This window comes from Macaca fascicularis, chromosome 20 (assembly GCF_037993035.2).
Source record: "Macaca fascicularis isolate 582-1 chromosome 20, T2T-MFA8v1.1".
In the NCBI taxonomy this organism is placed as follows: domain Eukaryota; kingdom Metazoa; phylum Chordata; class Mammalia; order Primates; family Cercopithecidae; genus Macaca; species Macaca fascicularis.
The window spans coordinates 50,091,130-50,103,222 of record NC_088394.1 but is presented as its reverse complement, the minus strand read 5'-3'; the positions used below and the strand labels follow the sequence as shown (position 1 = coordinate 50,103,222).

The window sequence follows — 12,093 nt, the reverse complement described above, 5'->3', positions numbered from 1 at the left end:
ATAGACTGACCCTGGTACTTAGACATTCAGAGTCAATAAACAATTGTTGTACACAGATCATCCATTAGAAGGTGATGGCAAGAATTTTTTTTAAGCAAATCTAAAATTGCAATGGGTGACCTACTCCCACTGTAGAAATGGGAGTCCTAAAACATCATTTTTCATAATATCTCATTTATAGAAAGTTCCATGCCATCCGCCTAGCGAAAAATGGAAGCTGTGAAGAGCAAATGGGATAATATATGGGAGAGTGACACAATATTCTTCTTGAACAAGCCACAGCCATCTTTAGTCCCTTTGAATATTTTGGTCAGGATACCACAGATCATATTTTTCATCATCCTAACGTACATGCGTGGAGTGAGTTTTGAGTACCAGACATGATACGAATTGCTTAACATGGATGGTCGCAGGGGACAGAACAATCCAGTGAGCTAGGCATTATCATCATCCGCATTATATAAACAAAGCCTGGAGCACAGAGGGGTTTAGTGATTTGCCCCAGTCACAAGGCGACAACTGTTATCACAGGAAACTTCGTTAATGATGATAGCTAGTACCTCACGGAAGACCTGTATATGCCAGGTACTGCGGGAGGCATTTTAAATGCACATTAACTTATTGAACCTTCACAGCAACCTTAGGTGATGGATTACTACTATTCTATTTTGTAGACAAGAGAACAAAGGTTTGAAGAGGTGATAGAGTGAGGATCACACACAGAACCAGGACTTAACACTCAGGAAACCTCTTCTGCCACTCAGGAATCCAAAGATTTGGAAAGTCTGATGAATGACAGTGGGATAGAAAGAGCGGAGGGTGCGGAGAGGCTCAGTTTCCAGTGTAGGAGGAGGATTTGGACCAGAGAGCAGGAAGGACTTGGCTGACAAGGTTCCGAGAGGTGGGAATTAGGACCGTCCTGGGAGCATGGGGCCGTTGGGACACAGGACTATGGGATCACAGCTGCCCGGAAACCAGGGTGGAAAGCTGGTCTGGTCCTTCTAGCCGGGATCTGGGGGGCACTCGTGGTTCTCCTTGTTAACAAGAGAGAATGGAGAAACAGAACTTCAGATACTTTCCTGGAGTTTCCAGGAATCTATTGGGTGTCTCAGATGAGCGAGAGAACCAGGTGAATGCCTTCTGACAATCCCCAAAACCTGCCTCCCAAACACAGCAGCGGCCCAGGGGTGCCCTTGCTGCCTTGTGGGAAGTCATTCTTAGCCGGCTCCCCTCCTCCCACCCATCCTCTGCAAGCTGCCCGCTTTCCCTACAGCCGCAATCATCACAACACGCCTGTGCCTTCTCTCCCCTTTATGGTTGTCAAATTGATTTCACCACCGCGATACCTATGGCTCCCAATGAAACTTAATTAAAAATACCATTTAATCACAGAGTAACAAAGGCAAACGGGATAAACGGCATTACCACTTCGGCGCATTTTAATCCGCACCGTTCCTCTCCATCTGAATCTGTCTGGATGAGAATTGCCTTTTCAAACCAGAATCCCCTTGTCTTCCATGCGCTTGCCTCTGACAGATCTCCAAAATAAACAGTATTTAGCGTGGCATGGATCCAAATGTATGCAATTTGCCCAGTGGTAAAATCAGCCCTAACTAGAGCAAGAAAAAAAAAAAAAAGAAGTTGCATTTGAAAATACCTTCCTTCCCTCGAAGCATACAAAAAACTGTCGACTAAACGTGGGGTCCATTAAACAGGGCCTATGGACTCTCAATTCCGGCATCCCTCGATTCCGTGAGTGATGGATTTTGAAGCTGATTACTAAAATTGTGTCACCAATGATGCCATGACCCTGCTTGGTCATGTCTAGAAAGCTCTGAGGGGCTGGAGCCTGCCAGTGAGGGCGGCAGGAATGGATCCGCCGGGGTGCGGAGAGGAGGTGCTGTTTATAGTGAACTCAGCAGGTGGGCAACCTAGAGGGGCCGCAGGCCATCTTGAGATCTCACCCAGCCAGCGGGACATCCCCAGTTGGAAAGCCGCTCCTTTGGATTGAGCCGTTTGCTCTCTGAGAGACCCTCTGGAATCCAGATAGAGCGATGGTCTAAAGCATGAAAATATCTCACCAAGTTACTTCCACGTCCTTGCTGCTTGAAACCCTTTCACGCTTCCTGGGGTGTGTGGAATAAAACCCGAGCGGCTCCCGCCTGCTCTGCCCTACGTCTCCCCTTCTCCCCTCCTGGTCTTCTCGGCTTTGGGCTCAGGGCCCTTTTCCTTCCTTGGGCACCCCTCCCAGGGCTCTCCTGCGTGGGCCCGCCGTCCCCTTTCCTGGGAAGCTCTTCCCGACCACCTTCCTTCCCTACAGCCTGATTGAGGTCCCCTTGGTCAGTCACCATCTCCTCCTGTCCCTCTCCCAGTTGGTTCCCTTCCTGGCACTTACAACCGCCTGGAACACTCTTGTTATTGGTTTGCTGGTTACTGTCTATTTCCGCACTATGGGGTAAGTTCCTGTTTTGGTCACTACATATCCCAGGGCATCCACTAGCCTGGGAGGCAGAGATCTGTCTTGGGTCCCCAGGCCCGCCCCATTGCTGAGGCTGTGGTCAGCACCAAGAAAGGTTTGCGGGAGGAAGGGAGGGAGGCAGGGCAGTCAGTAGCACCTCAGTGCAGAGAGATCTCTTAGATCACTTTTCTCAGGATAGCTGAGACCACAGGGAGGACTGGCAGCAAAGCAGGAGGAGGCTGCTGCTGATGGAGGTGGTCTGTTATCCGCACACATCGGGGGAAGGGTGCGATTTCTGAGCCTGTGCTTCCAAGAAAGTCCTTCTCCAATTCACAGGGCAGAAGCAAGCCTCCCCTTGACCCTGCAGGATACGAGTTCATTGTCATTGTTCGCACCAGCCGCCTTTTTTTTTTTTTTTTTTTTTGAGACGGAGTCTTGCTCTGTAGCCCGGGCTGGAGTGCAGTGGCCGGATCTCAGCTCACTGCAAGCTCCGCCTCCCGGGTTTACGCCATTCTCCTGCCTCAGCCTCCCCAGTAGCTGGGACTACAGGCGCCTGCCACCTCACCCGGCTAGTTTTTTGTATTTTTAGTAGAGACGGGGTTTCACCATGTTAGCCAGGATGGTCTCCATCTCCTGACCTCATGATCAGCCCGTCTCGGCCTCCCAAAGTGCTGGGATTACAGGCTTGAGCCACCGCGCCCGGCCCAGCCGCCTTTTTATTGGATCTTGCCTACCTCCTTCTACCCACCTGAAACCTCCCTGAAATCCTCAAACACATGCTCAATGAAACTCACCATTTCTTTTTCTCTTGCTCCGTGGCCCAGGCTGGAGTGTAGTGGCATGATCTTAGCTCACTGCAACCTCCGCTTCCCAGGCCAAGTGACTTGCCTGCCTCAGCCTCCCGAGTAGCTGGGATTACAGGCACACACCACCACACCCAGCTAATTTTTGTGTTTTTAGTAGAGATGGGCTTTCAGCGTGTTGTCCAGGCTGCTCTTCAACTCCTGACCTCCAATGATCTGCCGCCTCAGCCTCCCAAAGTGCTGGGATCACCATTTCTTTAGAGCAAATGTGATCTCACCTCTCGGATTCACTTAAGGTAGTGATTTCTCCAACCCTGCTGCACATCCCCTGACTCCACCTGGAGGACTTTGAGAACTAATTCCACCTGGGCCCCACCCAGGCCAGTGAAGCTGGCTCATCCATGCAAAAGGAAAAAACAGCAGAATCTCTCTTGGTTTCTTATCTCATCCTTTTAATATTTTTATTGGATATGAATATTTTATGATGCACATGACATTAGTACAAGCAGTCTACAAATAGAGCTCAATAGTCACACATATATTGGGGTGAGCACAAAACATTTTGACTAGAGGGGTGCAAGCAAGCAGGTTTGGAGAGCGCTAACATGAAGAGGTGACACGGGTCAGGTTCACAATTAATGATAAAATGGAGAAAAAGAGGGAGTATGGCAAACCATAGGCTGGGTCATGCCCCAACTCGCAGTGGGAAGATGCTATTTAGCTTGTTGCCATGCGAGGATGGGGCCCTAGGACTACTGGGTGTTCTGAGTTCTAAAGAAAATGCAGACCTTGGCTGGGCGCGGTGGCTCACGCCTGTAATCCCAACATTTTGGGAGGCCGAGGTGGGTGGATCACGAGGTGGAGATAGAGACCATCCTGGCCGACATGGTGAAACCCCATCTCTACTAAAAATACAAAAATTAGCTGGGCGTGGTAGCACGTGCCTGTAGCCCCAGCTACTCGCGAGGCTGAGTCAGGAGAATCACTTGAACCTGGGAGGCGGAGGCTGCAGTGAGCTGAGATCGTGCTACTGCACTCCAGCCTGGTGACAGAGTAAGACTCCGTCTCAAAAAAAAAAAAAAAAAAGAAAGAAAATGCAGACCTTTTAATTTTATGTGAAATCTCCCATTTTAAAAATATTGGCACCTAATGGAATATAACAAAAAATGAACATCATAGGGGCTAAAGAAAACACTGGGCTGGATGGCCCGAGGGTGCCCCATCTGTGACTTTTAAACGCCATGCCCTCCTGGTCTACGTTATTTCATTTAATCTCTGTGATGACCCTGTGAGACAGTGCTTCACTTCTCTTTTACCAATGTGGAAACCGAGGCTCAAAGACACCAGGGGATGAATCCAAGGTCTGAGAGACTCGAGTCTCAACACGATGAGACCCTGGCCGCTTTGCTTAACAAGACATTCCTGTGTCTATTAACTGCATGGGAATGAGTGTAGGCCGTGAACCACTGCAATTCTGGTGGCAGGAAAGAGTTTATTCTCAGTGCACCTTCAACGGGCAAAAGCTCTTCAACTTCTCAACTACTACTGTGAACACCTACACAAGAGGGCAACAGGCTGGGGAGAGGGGGGCTAACTATTCTCACGATTTCTTGGGACATCATTGGGCGGGAGCCAGGTCGGAAAGGGGGAGATGTGTTAGCGGCATCACAAGACAAAACTGGCGGAGGGGTCAGAAAGAAAGATGAAAGCATCTACATCCAGGTCAGTTCACCCACACATAACAGTACTAGAATTTCCTGGATATTTGACTATGTGCTGGAAATTGTTCTAAGTCTGTAACTAGAATCATCTCACTTAATGTTCACCTTGGGAGTGGTGCCTTTCATGTATCCCCATTATACAGATGAGGAAACTGAGGCACGTTAATACCAAAGGACACAAAGCTAGTGGGAGTCTTAAAGCTCAGGTTTTAAACCCTACTCTCTCTTGTCTCTCTGAGTCTCCAATGTCATCAGGATGAGCCGCTGAGGTTCTTCAAACCTCAGTTCCACCTGTTATTACATAAGAATGAGGGACTTACAGAAAAAATTATACTATGCTGGTGAAATCTGCGGAATAATGTAAATAGGGCTGTGTCTCTTTCAAGAGATCAGCGGAACTCCCTAAAGACAGGATATCAACTTTATTTTAATTGTTAACATCTCCTTCCTGTGCGCTGAGCATAGAACTCAAAGCTCAGGCTTTTACTTAGGTTCGTCTTAGAGAAAGGAGAGAGGCCAATCTTCAATGAGTCATTTCTCTTTTAGTTTCTTTGCCTTTGGGGATAGAGGCTACAGAAGAATGGAAATGAGAATTCCTGCTTTCAAACTTCTTATAGAATCGTTGTCCAATAGGACTTTCTTCAATGATGAAAATGTTCCATATCTGTACCGTCCATACAGCAGTCACTAGTCACATGAGGCTATTAAGCACTTGAAATGTGGCCAGGGCAACTGAAGAGCTGCATTTTATATTAAAATTAAAACTGAATTTAAATTGAAGTAGCCGCAGCTAGCTAGTGGCTACCATATTGGACAACACTTATGGGTGTGGTAAGAAACTGGGATGTCTCTAAGTTCTGTCTTTCCCCAGAGGGCTGGGTCCACTCCAGAGTCTCTGAAAAAGCCTGGGAAAGAGGAAAGTAGGTTAGGCTTTGTCACATGCTGGGCTTGTTCCTGTCGCCTGCCCTGGACCTTGGGGGCTGAATGGCTCACATTTTTAAATCTGAACAATTTTTGGGGAAGAAGGTCCTGTTTAACACCAAATCAGACTATAACAGAGGGTCATTTTAAAACATTTAAAAATTCATGGGCACCATTTCCTAGCTGTTTTGGATTGGGACCCGGATGCTACAATCTAGGGGCCAAGAGAAGCCTCCGCTGCCCTTGCTTAAGCCCATGACAACACTGGAGGAGAAAAGCCGATCTCTTTTTCTCCTCTGCCTGTGACTTGTGCTCCTTCTAGGGTTTTGCTTCCAGAAGCTGACCTCTGAGTTCTGAAACGATGTCTGTGAGATCAAACGGCAGAGGCATCGAAACGTCATCCTTTTCCCAGTATGGCCGACATTCTGGCTTCTGATCAGCAGGTAAAGTCCGGGCAATTCGCGACTGGCACCTGGAAGAGTAACAATAGGAAATTAATCCATGGGAGGAAAGCCCCAGAAGACCTCAACCCACAGGAAGCTTGGAGCAACACCGGCCAATGCTCCAAAGACGGTCCTCTGGGGTGAAGGTCATGGCGATGACTGAATGAGGCCACAGGCGGAACGCAGGTGTTTCTAAGAAGGAAGGCTGTTCCTGATGGTCCGGGCTTCCTGTGCTTTGACTCCCAGATTTGTATCATCTCAGGTGGTTGCGTAGAAGCCAATCATCAGGGAAATTCAGTTGCTCTGCCTTTAAAATGGTGAATTATTTTTTCATTATCTCAACTGTTATTTAAAGTGTGTGATTAAGCCATTATCAGATTTAAATGTTTGTGGGATTTCGATGTATTACTAGATTACTGGGAAAGATTAAATTGAATTTACGGCATTAAAACGTCCAAGAATAGATTAAACAATATTACAGGCCGGGATTGACTTTGGAGATCCTGGAGATTTACAAGTGTCCCAGCTTGCTGTGCTCAGAAAAAGGCACTCCAAGGAGACACCGATTTATAAGGATATATGCAAATAGAGGTTAATAATCATTTCCACTGATGAAGAGGTGGGAAAAACTTCCACAAAATTAAATTAAGAGGCTAGCAAGAGTTAGTCCCCAAGGAGAACACTTAAATCACGGTTTTTATTGAATGGATTATTCATCAATAGTAGAGAAATTAATTATCATATGAAGCTAAATTATAGCCTCACAGGAAAAAAATTGGGGCGACGTTCTCACACCTTGGCAGGCATCTATCTCTCAGAGAGATCGGCTTATTTAAAAGTGACCTGGGAAAACTCAGTGGCTTCAGCTTTATTTATCTGCAAAATGAGGATCAGAGAGAAGGAAACAGATTGCAATAAGGAATGAACGATTTCTTGACTCTCCTGGAGTACGTGGCAGTGAAAATGTGTGGACCAAAACCAGACACTATGAGGACATTTGGGACACTGCACACGTGCCTCCCTCCACCCCCGCCTTCTCTGCATTTTTGTCTAAATCAACTAAAAAGTCATGCTCACTATTTGTCTTCTGACTGTGTAGGACCGACTATGAAGAGATCAAAGAATGGAATATCCTGGCCCCATTTCCAAGCCTGATGGTAGAGAGGGTTCCTAACTGAAAGACATTTTCTTCTCTGGGGAATTATTAATGGTGAGGGGATCCCCCCGGGAAAACATACTTCAACTTTACACCTATTTTCGCGTGTGGTTAATTGCTACACCGGCATCCTATGCACTCAATCCGTCGTACATTACACATAACATTCTAATATATCTTCGGCTCTCTGCATCAGGCCCTGATAATAGCGTCTGTTAACATGCACTAAGTACTATTATGTAGCACATCACTTCATAAATAATAAGATTAGCTGACCCCGGGGCCTCAAGAAGAGTAATGTGTTTAAATGTTCTCATTATTTATTTAAAACAAGAATTAAAGCAACAGAAGCTGCTTTTGACAATCCTCTTAGCATAAATATTAAACTGTTTGCACTGATAAGCTACACACTGCACCGAAGAACAGAAGGTGCGTTCTGCAGACTACTTAATCATAGGTGTTTGAGACCATGCCGCTTGCTGTCATGGTTCTGAGGGTGCATCTCTGCAGTTCTAGAGACAGTCTCTAAACCACTTGAAAGGGATGTGGGGGAAATTAATATTCAAGGAAAGCTGCGACTAATTACAAAGGAACTCTGCAAAGCTTTTAAAATTGTGCTTTCTCTCTGTCTCAGAATCCTGGAGTAATGCTCAATTTACTGGGTAGGGAAAGTTATTCCAAATGGAGCGTTTCAATCTCACAGTGGATAAATTATCCATGCACACATTATCCTGGCTGGCAGATTAAAGGGCTATGATAAGTGTCGATCCACCTAGAATATCATAAGGCTTGTAGAAAGTCAATAGAGATGCTTTTTCACCTGTCAAATGGGTTTTGCCTCCGTACTTTGTGAAAGTATTAAACACATTGAAGCCTGCTGCAGAGGTTTGCTTGTGCTGTGTTGTACAAGTTTCCCAATACCGATGGCTTTTCTTTTGGGCAAAGCTGTTGCAGTTTTCTGCTGTTGTTCTTCTCATCAAAGGACTGGCTGGGGCCAGGCATGGTGGCTCATACCTGTAATCCCTTGCATCCTGGTAGGCCAAGGCAGGCAGATCACTTCCAAGAGTTTAAGATCAGCCTGGGCAACATGGCGAAACCCTGTCCCTACTAAAAAATACAAAAATTAGCTGGGCACGGTGATGCCCACCTGTAATCCCAGTTACTCAGGAGGCTGAGGCATGAGAATCACTTGCACCCAGGAGGTGGAGGTTGCAGTGAGCCAATATTGTGCTACTGCACCCCAGCCTGGGCAACAGAGCAAGGCTCTGTTTCCAAAAAAAAAAAAAAAAAAAAAAAAAAGTAAAGAAAGAAAGAAAAAAAGACTGGCTGGTATGGGAAGTGGCTCCTTTGCATTCAAGCTCTGACAGACAAGCTGTACACAGTCACTGCATCCATCTGGGTCAGGAGTAGAACCCTTTGTTGGGTTTCTTCAGAGCCTTCATTCAGAAATTTCAAGATTGCTTTAAAATTTTTTCTTTAGTGTCCAGTGTTCCTTGCCAATTTCCAACTGATAGTAATAGGGGCCAGGAAAGGGCTCGTTATGGGAGGTGATGTATTACCCATGAAAAAGGACAGACATCCCTAACTCAAATGATACTGTGTGATTTAGCATCATCCCAGCCTACAGAACTGATAAAGAGAAGGCTGGGAATTACTTGAAGGCACACCTGTCCCCCTTTAGGGTTTCATTTCTTTTGCTCGGGTCACTCATTCTTCCTTCTTGGATCTCAATTTCCAAAGATGGGAAGCAGGGAGACTGCAGCATGGTGGTAAAGAGTGCGTTCTCCGGATTGCCGGAGTTGCTGCTCTCCAGGGGCACGACATCTTGGGCAGGTTTTGTTACCTCGCTGAGCCTCAGTCTGCCAAGTGGTGATAGCAATAATAGTATCTTACGGGGTTGATGTGAAGATTACATGAATTATATGCAGAAAGTGCTTAGAACATTTCCCGGCACATAGCAAGCGCCCAATACCCATTAAATAATATTATCACTATGGTTACTTCTACCCCAGGTACCAGTGGCAGATGAGAAATGCCAATGAGAGAGCTGCCTATTATACTTGCGCTCTCTCCTTCCTTCATACTAACTGGGTGCGGAGCCTCTAGACGGACTCCTAGGGGAAGCTCTGGGGATACAGGAGCAGCTCTTTCTGGCTTGAATCAAATTGCACCTAAGGCTGGATCCTATCACATTGTGACATCCCAAGACCCTGAGGCTTATGTATTCAAGCTGCTACAACTTTCCAGTGTCAGGCTAAAATGTTCAGATTCAGAAGGGATCAACAGTTGTTCCTGAAGACCTAGGATTGATAAAAGGCACTGGCGTCTGGCCTTCTAAGTGGTGGTTGTTCCAGACTGATTTTTGCATTTACAGGAAATAAAGTTGGATTGTTTCTTAGCACATAACACTCTATAGTCTCTTATAAAATAACGGGGCCCCAAGTTGTCTTATGAAATGGGTGAGGAATACTGATTGTGATGGAAATTTGTTGTCCTGTATTTACTCCCACCGTTCCCACCAACAGGATTCTAATTTTCCCATGGGGTACCTGTTCCTTCCCTATCCTTCATGACTTGATGTGGGTGGGACTAGCTCCACCACTATAGCCAGAGGAGAGCCTTGATTGGCTTCAGCTACGTCAGTACATCATGCTCTCCTAGCCACAGGGAGTGGTTTAAGAGGAGGCATATGACCCAATATGGGGCAAAATCAAGAGACTAAATCAGAGGACTGGTATGGGAGCTAAAGGAAAAGACTTTCTCCTCTCCTGGCCTATGAACAATTAGGATGTGTGATGTGGAACTGCCATCAACATTTTGCTGCTATCCAGCATGGGGTGGATCCTGGACCATGCTGTTTGAGTATCTGGGTCATGCTTCACTTAGATGTTTCAGCTTCATGAGACTTTATTGTCTGAGTTAGGTTTTTCTGTAAAGAATCCTAGCTGATATGCTGGCCATGCTTCCTTTCTCTCAGTTATTTCCTGCCTTTTACAACATCCATTGCCTTTGCCAAGTGGATTCAGGTAGTCTCTCTAAACTGAGATGTGGCTGATACAGTGTAGTGTGTGCAGAGAATACCTGGGTGTGAACCCACGAAAACACTGACATTTGGTTTTGGTTTCAAATAGTATTTCTATTTGGGACAGATTTCTGCCCAGAAAACAACAGAATGCTGGTCCATCCACACTGGCCTTTGCATGAAAATAAGCCAGTTTTCAGGACTAAAGCTGGATAATGTTGCTAAAGAAAGTTAACAAGATTCCCTTCTCGGTGTCATTCCCAAGTCCTACTGAACCCAGCTAAACAATAAAAAAGTTACAATTTCCCCTTTCAGTCCTGTCCTCTCTAATCCTATCCTAAGGAAAAATCCCATTTTTAAAAATGTTTGTTGGGTTAGCAAATCAACTTGGATCTGTTCAGAAAATACTGTCCCTTTCAGGAAGCAGTTCAAGGAGAGCAAAGGAAAATAATACATATATACACATAAAATATTGTATACATATGCTTTATATGTACACCTATTATTTTATATATAAGTATTTCAAATATAATATCATAAATTTTATATATACATATTTTATACAATATACTTTATTATATATTATATATAATATGTAATGTGAATTTATAATATGAATTTAGGAGGAAGAGAGATAAAGTATATACATAATATAGTATGTACATGTACTTTTAATATATTATATATTATGCTATATTTATATACAATATATTTATTATATTACATATAATTATAGATGACATACATAAATAATTACATATAATATTGTATATATAAGTAATTATATATTTATTAAAATATACAATTATATGTATTTATTATACAATTATATATTTTATATATTTATTACATAATTATTATATCATTATATCTAATATGATATATTAGATATAATTATATATTTTTATATTTATTACATAATTATTATATTATATATTATTATATTATATTTATTACATTATAATTATATTATATTATATATTATAATTATATTAATTATAAATATATTATATTATATTTATTATATATTTTTATATTTATTACATAATTATTATATATAGTAATATAATATTACTTTATTATATATTATATATTATAATTATTATATTATTATATTACTTATTAATTAATAAGTATTAATAATTAATTAATAATTAATAATTATTATTATATTACTAGTAATATAATAATTATGTAATAAATATAAAAATATATAATTATATCTAATATATCAGATATAAAATAATTATATAATAAATACATATAACTATATACAATATATAGTATATTACATATTATATGTGTATATAAAGTATATATATAATACATATATATTATTTTGACTCAAAGCACTGTATAAACCACCTCTTAAAACTCTCAGCTCCTTAGGAGTGGTTCTCCCTGAATGACCTAGTGACGTAACAGGAAGCAGCCGAAAGGTGTCACACTGGCTGACTGCCAGCAGATTGTCCAGAGGTCCCCCCGACCAAGGTGTAACTCATGAAGGGCTTCACTGCCCGCTGATTTCCCCCAGGGCTGCACTTACATTTAGATGATCGGGATTGCAGC

The 12,093-nt window shown here is 43.4% G+C and overlaps 1 protein-coding gene across 8 annotated transcripts in view; it reads right to left on the bottom strand.

Moving 5' to 3' along the window:
- The window catches only part of FTO (FTO alpha-ketoglutarate dependent dioxygenase), a 462,015-nt gene that overhangs the window by 46,779 nt on the left and 403,143 nt on the right, over nt 1-12,093 (bottom strand). For 4 of the 8 annotated variants that reach the window (XM_045381658.2, XM_074026700.1, XM_074026699.1 and 1 more), the window contains 2 exons: nt 6,248-6,375; nt 3,693-5,887 (listed from right to left, as the gene is read on the bottom strand). The exons of 1 other annotated variant lie outside the window; for it this stretch is intronic. In XM_045381658.2, coding sequence (XP_045237593.1) covers nt 5,784-5,887; nt 6,248-6,375 — 232 coding nt within the window. In that variant the 3' untranslated portion in view covers nt 3,693-5,783. Of the gene's footprint in view, nt 1-3,692; nt 6,376-12,093 lie in introns of those variants that run through there. 3 more of the 8 variants (XM_065537718.1, XM_015442739.4, XM_074026702.1) reach the window with 2 other exon arrangements.